General features: G+C 35.4%; 2 protein-coding genes across 3 annotated transcripts; one reads left to right on the top strand and one right to left on the bottom strand.

The window, feature by feature from the left end:
- The first annotated feature begins 2681 nt into the window (after positions 1–2681).
- Positions 2682–8694, top strand: LOC125214027 (heat shock protein 70 (Hsp 70) family protein). The gene is made up of 14 exons (XM_048114870.2): positions 2682–3486; positions 4141–4373; positions 4473–4632; positions 4907–5152; positions 5241–5377; positions 5468–5807; positions 5888–6049; positions 6556–6627; positions 6744–6844; positions 6925–6994; positions 7461–7517; positions 7633–7694; positions 7881–7953; positions 8232–8694. The coding sequence occupies exons 1-14, from the start codon at positions 2716–2718 to the stop codon at positions 8424–8426; spliced, it is 2679 nt and encodes an 892-aa protein (XP_047970827.1). The 5' UTR covers positions 2682–2715; the 3' UTR covers positions 8427–8694.
- Positions 8695–9197: 503 nt separating this feature from the next.
- On the bottom strand, positions 9198–12107 carry LOC125215152 (UDP-arabinose 4-epimerase 1-like). Of its 2 annotated transcripts, none has more exons than XM_048116482.2 (10): positions 11968–12107; positions 11083–11236; positions 10900–11013; positions 10695–10802; positions 10516–10607; positions 10302–10443; positions 10136–10230; positions 9927–10056; positions 9703–9847; positions 9198–9619 (listed from the first exon to the last, which is right to left on the bottom strand). In XM_048116482.2, the coding sequence occupies exons 2-10, from the start codon at positions 11230–11232 to the stop codon at positions 9396–9398; spliced, it is 1200 nt and encodes a 399-aa protein (XP_047972439.1). In that variant the 5' UTR covers positions 11233–11236; positions 11968–12107; the 3' UTR covers positions 9198–9395. The 2 variants fall into 2 exon arrangements, with proteins under 2 accessions (XP_047972439.1, XP_047972440.1); XM_048116483.2 differs by lacking the exon at positions 11968–12107 and adding an exon at positions 11577–11731.
- Positions 12108–14668: the final 2561 nt, after the last annotated feature.

Genomic DNA, 14668 nt, shown 5'->3' with positions numbered 1-14668 from the left:
TTTTTCGTGCATAGGTCAAGGATCTAGAAGAAGATGGAGCTCATATGAAGTGGGAGACGAAATTGCAGCCTATAACAAAACCCATGGTAATAGGGTCTATATAGGCTTTTTGCCTCAACTTAATTGGGACAAAAGAAATATTAATAAAGATGAATAACTTTAAATTAATTGTTATTTATTGATCTTCATTCATAATTTTATTCTGCATCATCTTAAGTAGTTATTTAATCCTTATTTAAAGTTTTTTTAACTTAGAAATTGAACGAATACATAAGTAGTTATTTAATCCTTATTTAAAGTCTTTTTAACTTAGAAATTGAACGAACACATAAGCGAACAACTTTTAAATTTGATGCATCATCTCAAGTAGCTAATTTTTGTTTCAAAATATACCACAAGCAATTCAAAAAACTTCATTATTGACGGCATCACAACTAAAATTAGCAGACGCAAATGGAAGCGTCCTTAAAGACAAAAGATTAAGTTAATTTGTTCTTAATTTAAGAACACTTTTATTTTACGTCTTAAATTGCTGTTATTTTTTTAAAATTCCCAACGAAAGTAATTGTGTTTCGATTTTTATGTCCTTAAAAAATAAGTTTTTTTGTAGTGACAATGTGTGTGCATAATGACATAGTAGAGTTCGCTTGAACTTACTAAACTTTAATTTAAGTTTAGGATTGATAGAAAAGTCATAGATTAAGAGTTTAACTAATTAATTAATCATATAGCTCTGATTTATTTAGCATGTGCAATGTCTCTCTATTACAGAAATAATGCATCCTCTTTAATTAGCATGAAATAGAATTAGAGGTGGAAGATTAAAACATATAGTACTAGTTAGTTGCAACATGACTTATCTCTTGTCTGATCAAAGTGTTGTGTTTTCAGATTTTATTCACGTGATTTGTTATCCCCTTTGTATTCAAAATTAAACCATTCTAAAAACAATTTTTATTTCAATATCGACAACTACTACACTTTGAAGATGTGATATAGCAGCAACTGTGATGTTGTTAGGTTAATTTAATTAAACGTGAGTGCATTATTTTATATTGAATTATTGACTCTAAATTACGCCTCACTCATATGTGAAAAATACTTATTAAATTATAGGAGTACCATGATTCATGAGAATTAGCCACTTTATTGAAATAAGTGATAAATGGTCGGTTACTCAAACTATATATCTTTAAAATTTAAATAATACAATTAATAGACCAATTATATAATTATTATTCTATTTCTTTAGGCGGGATAAACGTGCACATAAATATGCACTTTGCAGAACCTTCACTTCGTTCATGTGACACGCTTTACGGTCAGCTAGCATAGGTAAAATATATTTACTGTTCTCACTTCACACAATTTTCACATGATATTTTCATGGATACCATAACATTTACTATTTCAAAATTGTATGTCAGTAATAATCGGAAGAACACATTTTCAATATGCAGATTCATGGAAGATCACATTTTCAATGTGAAGAATTCCATACGTATATCATTTAAGGGACGAGATCAGTTACTAACTAGTCGCTAGTTGCTAACTATAACTATAAGAGTATATCCAAAGACAGAGGTCAATAAAGAGTTAGAGTCATATAATTACCATATTTACTTTTTTTTCAAAGAAAAATCATTATCCAAGGGAAGAGAAATTTGAGAAGGCATTATACATTTTCTCATTTTGAATAGGTATCTTTATCTCTCCATCAATAAAAATTTATAACTATCATATTTGCCTTTTTTTCATGAAAAACTATTCTCCAATAGGAAAGGTATTGGAGAAGGTATTACATTTTATGTTTTTTTTAATGAATTTTGTACCACTATCATTTTATTTGTAAAAAATAATTTACTTTTGTATATACCTTTTCCCTTTGGAATTTATTACTTTTGGAATGGTATTAACTTTTTGAGAAAGTAAATAGATGATATACCTCTTTCATTTACCTTTCCTTGTTGGAGATGCTCTAACTAAGTCAACCATCTTGTCATAATTGTCAACACGAAATTATTTGTATAACTACTAAATTTTGTTAACATGCAAATGTCTTATTATTGATATCTATTTTTATATGTCAATAAATTTTAGTTCACATATAAATGTCTGTATTGATATATATAACAACACTATTGACATCCATAGTTAGCAATTAACAATAAACATAGTTAGCACTAAAGGGTCCTATCATTTCAAATTCCATCTCATAAATTTAGAAATCCTACTTGCAATTTAGTGTGTTCAAAGAGATATACATGTATCTACAATCATTAGAAAAGGGCATACCAAAGATTGAATCGAATCTTATTCAAATTTCATTTACAAGAATCTATTACTCCACAGGACAAGCAGTACTACTAATAATTAGTCTAATATTAATGGGCCAGGCTAAAAGTTTGTGGCCCAATGGCTTAATCCATATAAAAAATAGGGTTTAGCGGGTCCATTGACCCGACCCGGCCCTCCCGCGAAGTCTCGAACCCATTTTCACGGCTGCACATCTTAGTTTGCACTCGGAAACTTTGACAACACCATTCACAACACATCCGGCTACTCACATCCTGCCACGTGTAATTTAGTCTACGTGTAATATCTTGATTCGTTGTATGCTCCTGCTCTTTCCACGTGGACTTTAACTCCTTTACAAAAACCCCTTCCCCCAAAATCTCCATTTGATGCAACGCTGAGCTCGAAACTTCCACAACAATGGCGACGCCAAATTCACTGCACGCGCTGCTCTTCCTCTCGCTCTTCCTCCTGCATTCCTTCACCGCCGCATCTGCCGTCGCGAGCATAGATCTCGGCTCCGAATGGCTCAAAGTCGCCGTAGTCAACCTCAAGCCTGGCCAGGCGCCGATCTCCGTCGCCATCAACGAGATGTCGAAGCGGAAGACGCCGTCGCTCATCAGTTTCCACGCTGACTCGCGCTTGATCGGTGAAGAATCAGCGAATCTCCTCGCGCGCTACCCTACTAAGGTGTTCTCCCATCTCCCCTCGCTCGTCGCTAAACCCTACAATTTCGCCCGCGATTTCCTCAGTAAACTGTATCTGAGCTACGAGATCGCGCCCGAGGACGCCCGGGGCGTGGCGGTTTTCAAGGCCGAGGCTGGGGATAGCGGGAATTTCACGGCCGAGGAGATGGTGGGGATGGTGCTCAAGTACGCGGCGGGGCTAGCGGAGACTCACGCCAGGACGAGTGTGAAGGATGTCGTGATCACGGTGCCGCCGTTCACGGGAGTGGCTGAGAGAAAGGGGTTGTTGGCTGCGGCGGATTTGGCTGGGTTGAATGTACTGGCTTTGGTGAATGAGCACTCTGGAGCAGCTTTGCAGTACGGGATTGATAAGGATTTCTCGAATGGATCAAGGCATGTGGTGTTTTATGACATGGGGGCTAGCAGTACTTATGCCGCATTGGTGTATTTTTCTGCTTATAATGCAAAGGAGTCGGGGAAGACAGTGTCAATTAATCAATTTCAGGTAACTTTTTCTTCTGAATATTGAGTATTATATTTAAATTGTTTCATTTCCTTTCGACAATTGAGGTTTAGCATTTGAGGTAGGTGTTTCAATAGATTGAATCTGTTGAACGTACTAATGATGTTCAGGCGTGTTTGAATATGATCGGTTTCTACAAGTTGTTTTGATTAGTTTTCCTTGGCGTTCTGATTCTCTTGTATAAACAAAGTAACGAAGGCGAGTTTTCCTCGGCGTTTCGGTGCACTTGTATATACTATTGGGCTAGCTAGGAGTATCTTATAGGGAATTAGGTGAGGTGTTGAACTTTTACAAATGTCATTGAAATGTGTAGTCTTAAGCAATTACATATTTTTCTGTTTTAATGGTTGTACTAATGAAGATCTTGCTGGACTGCATAGCAGCTCTTGGTTTTTTAGATGGTTCTTGTTTAAAGTATATGGAGTAGTTTGGGTTGCGATCTTGATGTCTAACACAGTAACACTGAAATCGAACATTTTTTTAGTCAACCTGATAAATGAAAAGGGTGTGTGTGCGTGAAATTATCTTAAGTAGCCAAACTTTCCCTGAACGTGAGCAATTCTTTCCAAACATAATCATCATTTTTTCTAATTTCAGTTTAGAGTTTGCCGTTTAACATTTGATAGTTATGACCAGGTGAAGGATGTCAAATGGGATGCAGAACTTGGAGGTCAGAATATGGAATTGAGGTTGGTGGAGTATTTTGCAGATGAGTTCAACAAACAACTTGGAAATGGGGTTGATATTAGGAAGTCGCCCAAGGCAATGGCCAAATTGAAGAAGCAGGTTAAGCGCACAAAAGAAATCTTGAGTGCCAATATGATGGCTCCGATATCTGTAGAATCTATTTACGATGATCGTGACTTCAGGTTAGCCCGAGAAACCAGAAAATTGCATTTCTGAAATAATCATTGATAGTTCACTTTTTAGTCCCCCCGTTTTAACTTAGTGGAAATTAATTTTTCTAGGAGCTCAATTACTCGTGAAAAGTTTGAAGAGATATGTGGAGATCTTTGGGAAAAAGCCCTTCTTCCCATAAAAGAAGTTCTCAAGCATTCTGGAATGAGCACTGATGATTTGTATGCAGTGGAGTTGATTGGAGGTGCTACTCGGGTTCCGAAGTTGCAGGTACATCTGAATTTTAGAGCTACTATTTTAGGGTGTTGATGCAGTGGCACGACATTTCATGCGGTGTAGTGTTTCTTTCTTAGTTTCTGGAACATACCATGTTATGTCGTTCTATAAATAAGAACAGTTTTCAAGTTTGGCTACCACCACGCGTTGACTTACTCTTGGTTTAATGCCAGAGCCTCAGAACAAAATAACAGCTTTCTGTTTTGAATCCCAGCTTCTTTCTTGGTATCAATGTATGGTTTGGGCTTGACAATGCTTTTCCCTACAGGCCAAGCTTCAGGAATTTCTTGGGAGGAAGCAGTTGGACAAACATCTGGATGCTGATGAGGCTATTGTTCTAGGTGCCTCACTACATGCTGCAAATTTAAGTGATGGAATCAAATTAAACCGCAAGTTGGGAATGGTTGATGGTTCTACTTATGGTTTTGTGTTGGAGTTGAAGGGTGAGGGTCTTTTGAAAGATGAAAACACCAGACAGCTGATTGTACCAAGAATGAAAAAGTTACCCAGCAAGGTAAGTAAATTACTTTTTGGATGCAGAAGTTTGATGTATCTCTTTCCATCATATTATTTTATGTCTCTCCTCTTTTACTTTACTACAGATGTTCAGATCTGTTGTTCACAACAAAGATTTTGAAGTTTCACTTGCTTATGAGAGTGAAGATCTGCTACCACCTGGTGTTACCTCTCTTACGTTTGCAGATTATGATATAGTAGGTCTTGCCGATGCTAGTGAGAAGTAAGGATCATTTGAATCAAAGTCTATTTTCATTCATCGGGTAACTGTATTTTTTCCATGAGGTTTTCTCAATGCCCTTGTATGTTCCAGGTACTCATCAAGGAACCTTTCCTCCCCAATTAAGGCTAATTTACATTTCTCTCTGAGTAGAAGTGGTATATTTTCTTTGGATCGAGCTGAGGCTGTTGTTGAGATAACAGAATGGGTGGAAGTCCCACGAAAGAATCTCACTGCGGACAACAACTCAACATCTGCTTCTGCCAACACGACGGATGCTGAAGCTAAGAATATTTCAGAGGACAGCACTGACAAGTTAGAGACTAATAATGGCGATATTACCAATTCTGATTCCAGTGCTAATGATTCTAGTAATGTTGATTTGGGTACTGAGAAGAAGCTAAAGAAAAGGACATTCAGAGTTCCCCTTAAGGTTTATAAAATAAATAATTATCAGTTGATAGTTAGTTCATTTCTTAGTGATGTTAAAGAATGTATGTGTGTTGCATGTAGGTTATTGAAAAGACAACAGGGGCTGGAAAGCCTCTCTCGAAAGAATCTTACGCCGAGTCCAAACGCAAATTAGAAGTATTGGACAAGAAGGACGCAGAAAGGAGAAGAACAGCTGAATTGAAAAATAACCTTGAGGGCTATATCTATTCTACAAAGGACAAAGTAAGAAGCTTACTTTTTTGCCTGTGCAGACTCTGAACATGCATGAAAAATCCCAGAGCATTGATCGTGCCTGTTACTATGTGATTACTTTATATGTTAACAATATGGATACCATTAATTTTCATATCATAATAGTCTTTTAGATGTCATCTTAGGATAATCGACTCAAGGTCTTGTGTTATATTCTCTCATTGACCTAGAATCACAATATAACTGATGATATCAGCCAGCTTTGTACCATCAAAATCTCATATGCATGATGCCACTATTTTGACATTAGTTTTTCCCATAAGACTATTATCTTTTCTCACTTTCTAAAGTCCCGTTCATTGCTACCCTGGCATCTCTCTGACTCTGAGGTGGCTTTGCCCTTGTTTTAGTTCTTGGGATTATTTAACTCTCTCAGTCTTTTTATGATTTTGTTTACTGTTATTTTTAGCGTACTGTGATTCTATTTTTAAAATTTATTAAACTCACACATGATTACTTGTGTGCTGATATACTAGCTTGAATCTGAAGAGTTCGAAAAAATATCGTCTGAGCAAGAGAGAAAATCTTTCATGGAAAAACTCAACGAGGTTTGCTATCGATCCCTCTCTCCGTGTGCATGTGTGCATGCTCATTGTTCCATGGATTGGTCAAACACTTTGTGGTATTTGGTTTAGATACTTGTTGATGCTATCCAATGATGCAGGTAGAAGAATGGCTGTATACTGATGGTGAAGATGCTTCTGCCTCTGAATTTCAAAAACATCTGGATACATTGAAATCTATTGGAGACCCCATATTTTTCAGGTCTTCTTTAATTCCAATGATTCAGTAAATTTATTACATCTCATTGACTAAGTTGGCCATAATGTCATTATTTGTTGTAGGCATACTGAACTCACCGCACGGCCTGCTGCATTTGAACATGCACGGACATATCTAACTGAAATAGACCAGGTAAAATAACACTAGTTTTGTAAATTTTTGCTTACAGCTGGACATCACAAGAAAAGATGTGATTTAAGTGATCAAATGATGAGAAACATATATATTTTCTCTACAACTTGGTTTGACCAAGCTATGCGATTATTTGTCTTTCATGATATGTTTTTTCACTTGTATGTGCAATTATGCTTATGAACTGCATGAATCGAGTCAAATATTTGAAGAGGCTGAACTTGGGTTTAGTGAACTAAAGGGCATTTTTTGTGGAAAATCGCATTCATTTGCTCGAGTTTTTTTTGCTGTCTTCGAGTAAAAGCTATGATTTTTTTTGTCAAGGTTTTACTTTATAAGATTGTTCACGTGTTTTTAGACAAGGTTTTACTGTATATGACATTATGGCTTGAAACTTTAGACGCATGCTTGAACGTGTGTTTTTAGATCAATCTCTGACTACATGTTTGTCACCCTGAATATTCAGATTGTGCAAGGATGGGAGAAAAGCAAGTCCTGGTTGCCAAGAGAGAGAATTGACGAGGTACTCTTAACCTTTTTTTTATCTAAAAAGCATGTATTATCTAATGCTGACACACAATAGACGACTATAAATGTCATGATATGCAATCATCACCTTGATGTCTGCGGTTTTATAGGTCATACGTGAAGCTGATAAGTTAAAAACTTGGTTAAGTGACAAGGAAGCTCTGCAGCAAAAGTAAGTTTTACATTTTCTTTATATTGGCTTGCGACCTTGCTATACTATTTTACTAATGGACAAGGAGACCCTCTTTTGATATTAAGATAATATTGGTTTCTACCACAAAATATATATTAGAAGAAAAATATTTTTTGTTTTTTGAAACTTTTTAATGTACGAAAGCATTAATGTAACCTCTAACAGGACCACTGCATTTAGCAAACCGGCTGTCACATCCGAGGAAGTATACGACAAGATTTTAGATCTCCAAGACAAGGTACTTATCTTCATAATCTTTAGTGGTGCCTTGTTTGTTATTCGGGTTCCAACCCAGGGTTAGTGTTCGAAACTGAATGCGTACGATCATTTTTAATCCTTGCTACTTGCATGCATTTTATAATCCAGTATGAATATTTTATCTATTTACTCATTGATTTTTATTTATGCGTACGATCATTTTTAATCCTTGCTACTTGCATGCATTTTATAATCCGGTATGAATATTTTATCTATTTACTCATTGATTTTTATTTATGCTTGTCTTTTCATGTATAGGTTGGAAGTGTGAACAGAATCCCCAAGCCAAAACCTAAAGTTGAGAAACCTGTGAAAGTGGAGGCAGAGAAAGATAACGATAAAGATAAAGCAAACAACACAGATTCTGCATCTGAAGAGACCGCATCTTCAGAAGATCCAGCGACGAATGAACCAGAGGCTGAAGCTGCATCCAAAGGCCACGATGAGTTGTGATATCATTTAGGGTACACATACGAAACTGAAGGTGCCAATGCTCATCGATATGCAATACAAGGATAGATATAAATGCTGCTGCTGATGATGATTAGAGGTAGGTACGAATAGGAAAAGCTTAGCGTTGAGCCCTTGTTTGGATGGTCGGTTTTTTCTTGTGCCGCCGTGGATCGGATTATACTTATAATTGTATTACTAAGAAACTCACAAGAGAATTGTTATTGATGAGCCATTTTTGATTTACTAAGATAATTTTGTTTTGGATGTACTTATCTTGTTTAATTAGGGTCATAGCAGTTGTATTGTTTGTGTGTGTAAGTTGGATTTCTGCTGTTTGTGGTTTGGGTAAATGGAATTGGAAGTCCATTTTGTATGATGTGTGCGATTGATTTGATTATTTCAATCGGACTAAGTATAAATGCCATTTTCTAACCCCGCAGAAGAATAAATGCAATTATGTATAATTTGCATTTATTAATCTTATAAAGAGATAAGAATGCAATTATAATTATCTCTTTATTATTTTGAAAATTAATTTTAGATTAAAGTCCAAAATTATTTTCTACATTTTCTTAAAGAACATTTCTGATCCTACACATTTACGGGTGGCAAATCACGTGGGTGAAGTATATAGATATAAAATTATTATAAAAGAAATCGTGCAGGTTGGATCGTTATCGAGTCAACCTTATAAAGACTCATCCCACTAAGGCCTAATCTGAACCTGACCAGGCCAAGAGATATACTTTAAGTGGCACAAGAAAAATGAGATGACAAAGTGTTATATTTTGACATAAATGTCGAATGTACTTTAACATAACGATGATGCAGAATCTCAGCAATCTTTCCGGGACGTAAAATTCGATTAACAAGCCTTAGGTACTACTAAATCTCCTCACTCTGTGATAGTGTTTGGCCTTTGCAAGGTCCTCAGCAGGAAAAAAATAGCGATTTTGAAGAGCGCGAAGATCAATCATCATAGCCGTTGTGATGCGCATTCTGCCACCCCCAAGCAACGCTCAAACTCTGCTCCAGGTCCGTGTACTTAGCCGACCAGTTGAGGTCCCTCAAAATCTTCGAAGGGTCACTGTAAACCTCTGCATAGTCCCCTGGCCGCCGGCTAAGGTAATCCACCTTTATGCTCGCCCCAGTCGCCTTCTTGCACGCCTCCACGAATTCCTTCACTGAACTACCTGTTTTCACACAAACTCTTTTTAGTCCAATCACCCAACTAACAGTACTACTACATGATGCTTTCTTGCAAGAAATGACAGACCTTTTCCCGTTCCAACGTTGTAGATCCCGACTTTCCCAGGCCTCGCGTGGGCTAATGCTTTCACATGCGCGTCTATCAAGTCAGTCACATCGATGTAGTCTCTCACGCAAGTCCCATCTCTAGTCTTGTAATCAGTCCCTCTCACCTACATTGTTACATACACGTTGATGAATGTGCGCGTTTTTTCTTTAACGTGTAGAGATTGTCTCGAGCAGTTATAGTACCTTGAGCCCGGGTATGATTCCCCTGGCTGCATCAAAGCAAGCCCCAGATATTCTCCCTTGCTCTCGTAGCTCGGGTCGTGGAGCTTCCCCAAGCCTTCCCTCGGGATCCGAGCCAATCACGTTAAAGTACCTATCCAAACACATGAGTAAAGTGATCAAATTTGACACCAAATTTTTTCAAAACAAGAAAACATGACAAACACTAGCACCTCAAGATCATGACAGCCATGTCCGTTGTCTTTGAGAAGTCGATAATTATGTCTTCCGCCATTTTCTTCGCCTTACCATACGGATTGATGGGAACCTGAAACTCAGCCATATGTTAGCGATCCATGATACATAAACCAAGTATCTCTTGATGCAAAAAAACCTCACTTGTGGGGTGGTTTCTGTGATGGGCATCATGTCGGGCTCTCCATAAGTCGCGCAAGTGCTTGAGTAGATCAATGTTTTCACACCACGAGACGCCATTGCCTTTACAACCAGCAATGTATTTGATGTAATATTATGGTAATACCTGCATATTTGGCCTTGAGAATCAACAAAGGATCGATCATACGAAGAATTTAAGCAGACGAGACAAGAACACCTTAGAGGTTCGGAAGTGCTCTCGCCTACATAAGCAACAGCAGCAAAATGCATCACAGCATCAAAAGCATTCTCTGTAAATATCTTCTCCACCTGATATCAGACTTAAGGAAGAACTCAACGAACGTGCTAAATAATCGAAACACATGGTAAAATCGGAAAAACAGTAAGCATGGATACAGCTGCTGCATCTCCTAGATCAGCATGTATGAACTGAAGTCTCCCCGGCTCCGGATAAAGCCCTTGGAGGACTCTAACGGCCCCCATGTTTCCGCGAGAAAGATTGTCCTAACGAAAGATTCAGCGAAGAAAAAGTCACATATTCACTCAAAATTTGCAAGAATGAAACACAACACTTTTTTTTATTGAAAAGTTGTTTAAGTACCACAATAGTCACACGGTACGAATCTCTCAGAAGGCGTAGAACAGCATGGGAGCCGATGTAGCCTGCGCCTCCCGTCACTAGGACATGTGTCACACCTACCTCGTGCATAGAAAACTAAAAACACAGTCCATTCTTTTCAATCATACAAATGAAACAGAAGCAAATTAGGCCAATTATAAATACCTTTGCAGAAATGCTAGAAGGGCGTTTAAACATGAAAATCAAAAGAGCGAAAACAACGCAAATAACGAGGATCCTTCTCGTGAAGTTGCCCCGTCTCTTCATCTCTATGTAATCCATCCCTGCACTTGAACTCTGATCCTTCAGCAGCATAGCTCTGCACCATACGAAACCAACAGCGTCTCAAAATCGAAAAAATCTAATCTTTATCGATCCTAAAAACAAATTAAACAGAACATCAACAAAAAAAATAAGCAGCAACAAGATACTATCAAAGAAGCAAGAAAACCTCTTTTTTTCTTAAATCAAGGCTACAATTCACAAATAAACTAAAATAAACAAATGTATTGATAATGATTCTTGCTCAACAATGATGATCACAGCTGCTATTATACTAATACAAATATCAATTTAGGAAGAAAACAAACAATTTCACATTCATATTTGAAAACAGAATCATATCACATAAAGCAGCAATCTCCAAATATAGTAATTACATTAGCAAATTAAAGAAATCAAATCCACGTGATCAATCAATTGTGATGAAAAATCATATACTGAGCAACAGAATTTTCCACTTATTCTCAACTGAACATGGTCATTAACAGAGAGGGAGGTGAAATAATCAACTCTCAAAAATAAAAAATGAAGACTTTTTTTGGAGGAATAATCAACTCTCAACCTAATCAAACATCAAGGTGAAATAATTAAAATCTTTTGACTTTGAGCTTGTTTGCCAAACTCTCCAAACAATAACCATGCAAATCAACAAAATGAAATAAAATAAATAAAAACTAGCTCAAAGCATTAATTCCAAAGTTAAATTGGTATAAATGAGAAGGTTGGTGAATGAAAAAGAGTGGATTTTTTTAATGAATAATGACTTACCAGAAAGATGAAGAAGATCCATTGAGGAAAAGTAAGTGAAGTTTACACAAACATAATCAAATTCCACATAATTAAAAACGGCAAGTCTGTGTGTGTGAGAGAGAGAGAGGGAATGAGATAACTGTGACGAAAGAGGAAAGATGAGAATAGCAACAAGCGGCGATGAAGAAAGCCATGAAATGAGGAGGAATTAAACGAATATTCATAGCGATAAAAATGCATTTGAACCATGCATTGACGTTTTAGTCTGTGTGTGTGTCTTTGTGCGTGACAGAGTCTAAAATTCTTGTAAAAATTGGACTTGGCCATGACCAACAATTTTTTTAATACTTGGCCTACATTCTATACAACATAATCATTTATTTGCCAAAAGTTTAAACGTTTGAAATATTAAAATAGTTATAAATTGCAAGTAAAGACATGAAATTTAGTTTTTGTGCAAAAATTAGAATTAGACGAAATTATCTTGAGTCATTCGATTATTGACTCATTATCATATAATTATTATTTAGGATTAAGGTGTGAGATTCAATTTCATAAACCAAACATTATATTTATTCAATCATGAGATATAATCTTTTAAACCGAATAGATCCCTAATATATGGAGTACGTTTTATTCTTTTGAGGGAACTGTATTTTTAGTCCTTGAACATTGCATTATTATTATTTGTGGTCCATTATACTTTAAAAATGTCACCACACGTCTCTAGACATTTATATAAGCGTATAACATCACTGGAAGAACTTTTGCACTTTTTAAGATCTTTTGGACCAAAATAACTATAGGAGTAATATCATTAGAAAGAGAACAACCACTTTGATTACACTTGATTCGTTCAGTTATGTTCTATTTCCTCATGAGAAGTCGTCAAAGTATGTAGAAAATAATTGTTTGTCACGACACATACATTAAGGGAAATGAATGAATTCTCTTAAAAAAGACATAGATAACCCTTATAGTATGGAGGGTAGTTTGGTTCAAAATAATAGTGAGGTCTTTTAACCTATTATATCAATGTCCAAGGACGTGGGTGATATTTTAAAAAGTAAGAACTATAAATGGTACTCTGGTACAATGTTTAGGCTAACAAAAGATAGTTCTCTCTAATTCTTTTTAAGTCCAATCACTATTGAAAGATAACTAAAAGGGTTAAGTGCTAGAATAGTATAGGTGCCAAAATTCATTAATAATAGCTGTATAAATGAAAAGAAAAGCTTGTCTATGACAAAACTATTCCACGAATGGACATGTGTATTAGAAGAAATAAACGTGAAGCTGGGGTATAAGGCAAGTTGAATAACTTTAAATGACGACTAAAATCAAATATAATATTTAAAGTAAGAATAGTTGTATTAATTAATTTCCTAGCAAAGTCGTTGCGATTTTTCTCATAAACGAAGGGCGTTATTATGATTATTAATGAGATAGTAGTATAACTTTTTTCACTATTATTTCCAAAAGAGGTATGTAAACGAACACAAATAAAGAGGTCGTTAAGATATAAAAAAATTAATTCCAAAAAACAAAGAGAAAGTCGTATGTTATCTCTTACCAAATAAAATCAATCATAGAACATGTGTTACTACTTGCTAGAGCTCCTTTACAATTATAGACCGTCTCAGTTAAAGATTGGGTCACTAATAAGGTGATGGGAGAAAGTAAAATCGTTAAAAAATTACTTTAAAATTCTTTTATAGATATTTTCCATTATCAAAGAAGAAAATAAGACCTCATTAATTTAACTTAGTTGAAATCTAAAATAAATTTAAGTCTAAACCAAGCACCCAACCAACCCCTCGCCACCCCAATCAACCAAAAAGAAGAACACTAGTAGTATTTGTTATCAACTTTGAATATTTTTTCATTTTTCAATTAAACTTTATTTTTAGAATTAAATGCACAAACTTTACATTCTTATATTTTTTTTCCCCAAATTCATTTTTCTATAAATTAAAGCTAACATGTCCATCAGAAATGTTAGTGTGGCAAAAACAACTTCATTTTAATATTCTGTATAACGTAATTTAACTGTAACTACGTGAACATTTGAATTTTTATATTTTTTCTTGAATTTTTGAGATTCTTTTTTATTTTTTCAAACGGAAAATGTTTTCCAAATACACAAGAGTTATATAAAAAAAGCTAAATCAATTATACAATTTAAAAAAGAGCCAAATTAGTGTAATGCAAAAAAGAATTTAATCAAGAAAAAGAATAAAAAATCCCAAAGTTAATACGTATAGATTTTAAAATATAGTACAAGTACTATTTAAGTTCGTTAAGAGAAAAAATAAAACATTATCTAAACTTCGAGTAATTTTGACAAATAACCCGAAAGATTGTCTTCTCATGTGCCAGTTTCACCACGTAAATGGTCGAAAATATTTGACACGAAAAGAATAAAAAATCTCAAAAAATGTTAAAAATTTGACAAATAACCCAAATAGTACTATTATAAAACTCCATCTGTCCCAACTGAGTTAAGCTGTCAAACTTTTGGTCATGAAAATTAAAAAATTATGTTAAAAAGAATGAGAGATTAAAATAGAAAAGATAGAGAGAAAGTAAAATAGTTGACGAAATAAAGTAAAAAGAAAATGGATATTTTATTTTTTGTCAAAAAAGTAAATGACTCAACTTCATTTGAATATTAAAAAAAAAATAACGATTGAACTTAGTTGGGATGGAGAGATAGAAG

The sequence above is a fragment of the Salvia hispanica genome, chromosome 3 (assembly GCF_029641045.1).
Source record: "Salvia hispanica isolate PSC_SH4W2 chromosome 3, Shi_PSC_v1, whole genome shotgun sequence".
In the NCBI taxonomy this organism is placed as follows: Eukaryota; Viridiplantae; Streptophyta; class Magnoliopsida; order Lamiales; family Lamiaceae; genus Salvia; species Salvia hispanica.
The sequence above is the reverse complement of the archived record's forward strand: the minus strand, read 5'-3'. Positions and strand labels throughout refer to the sequence as shown.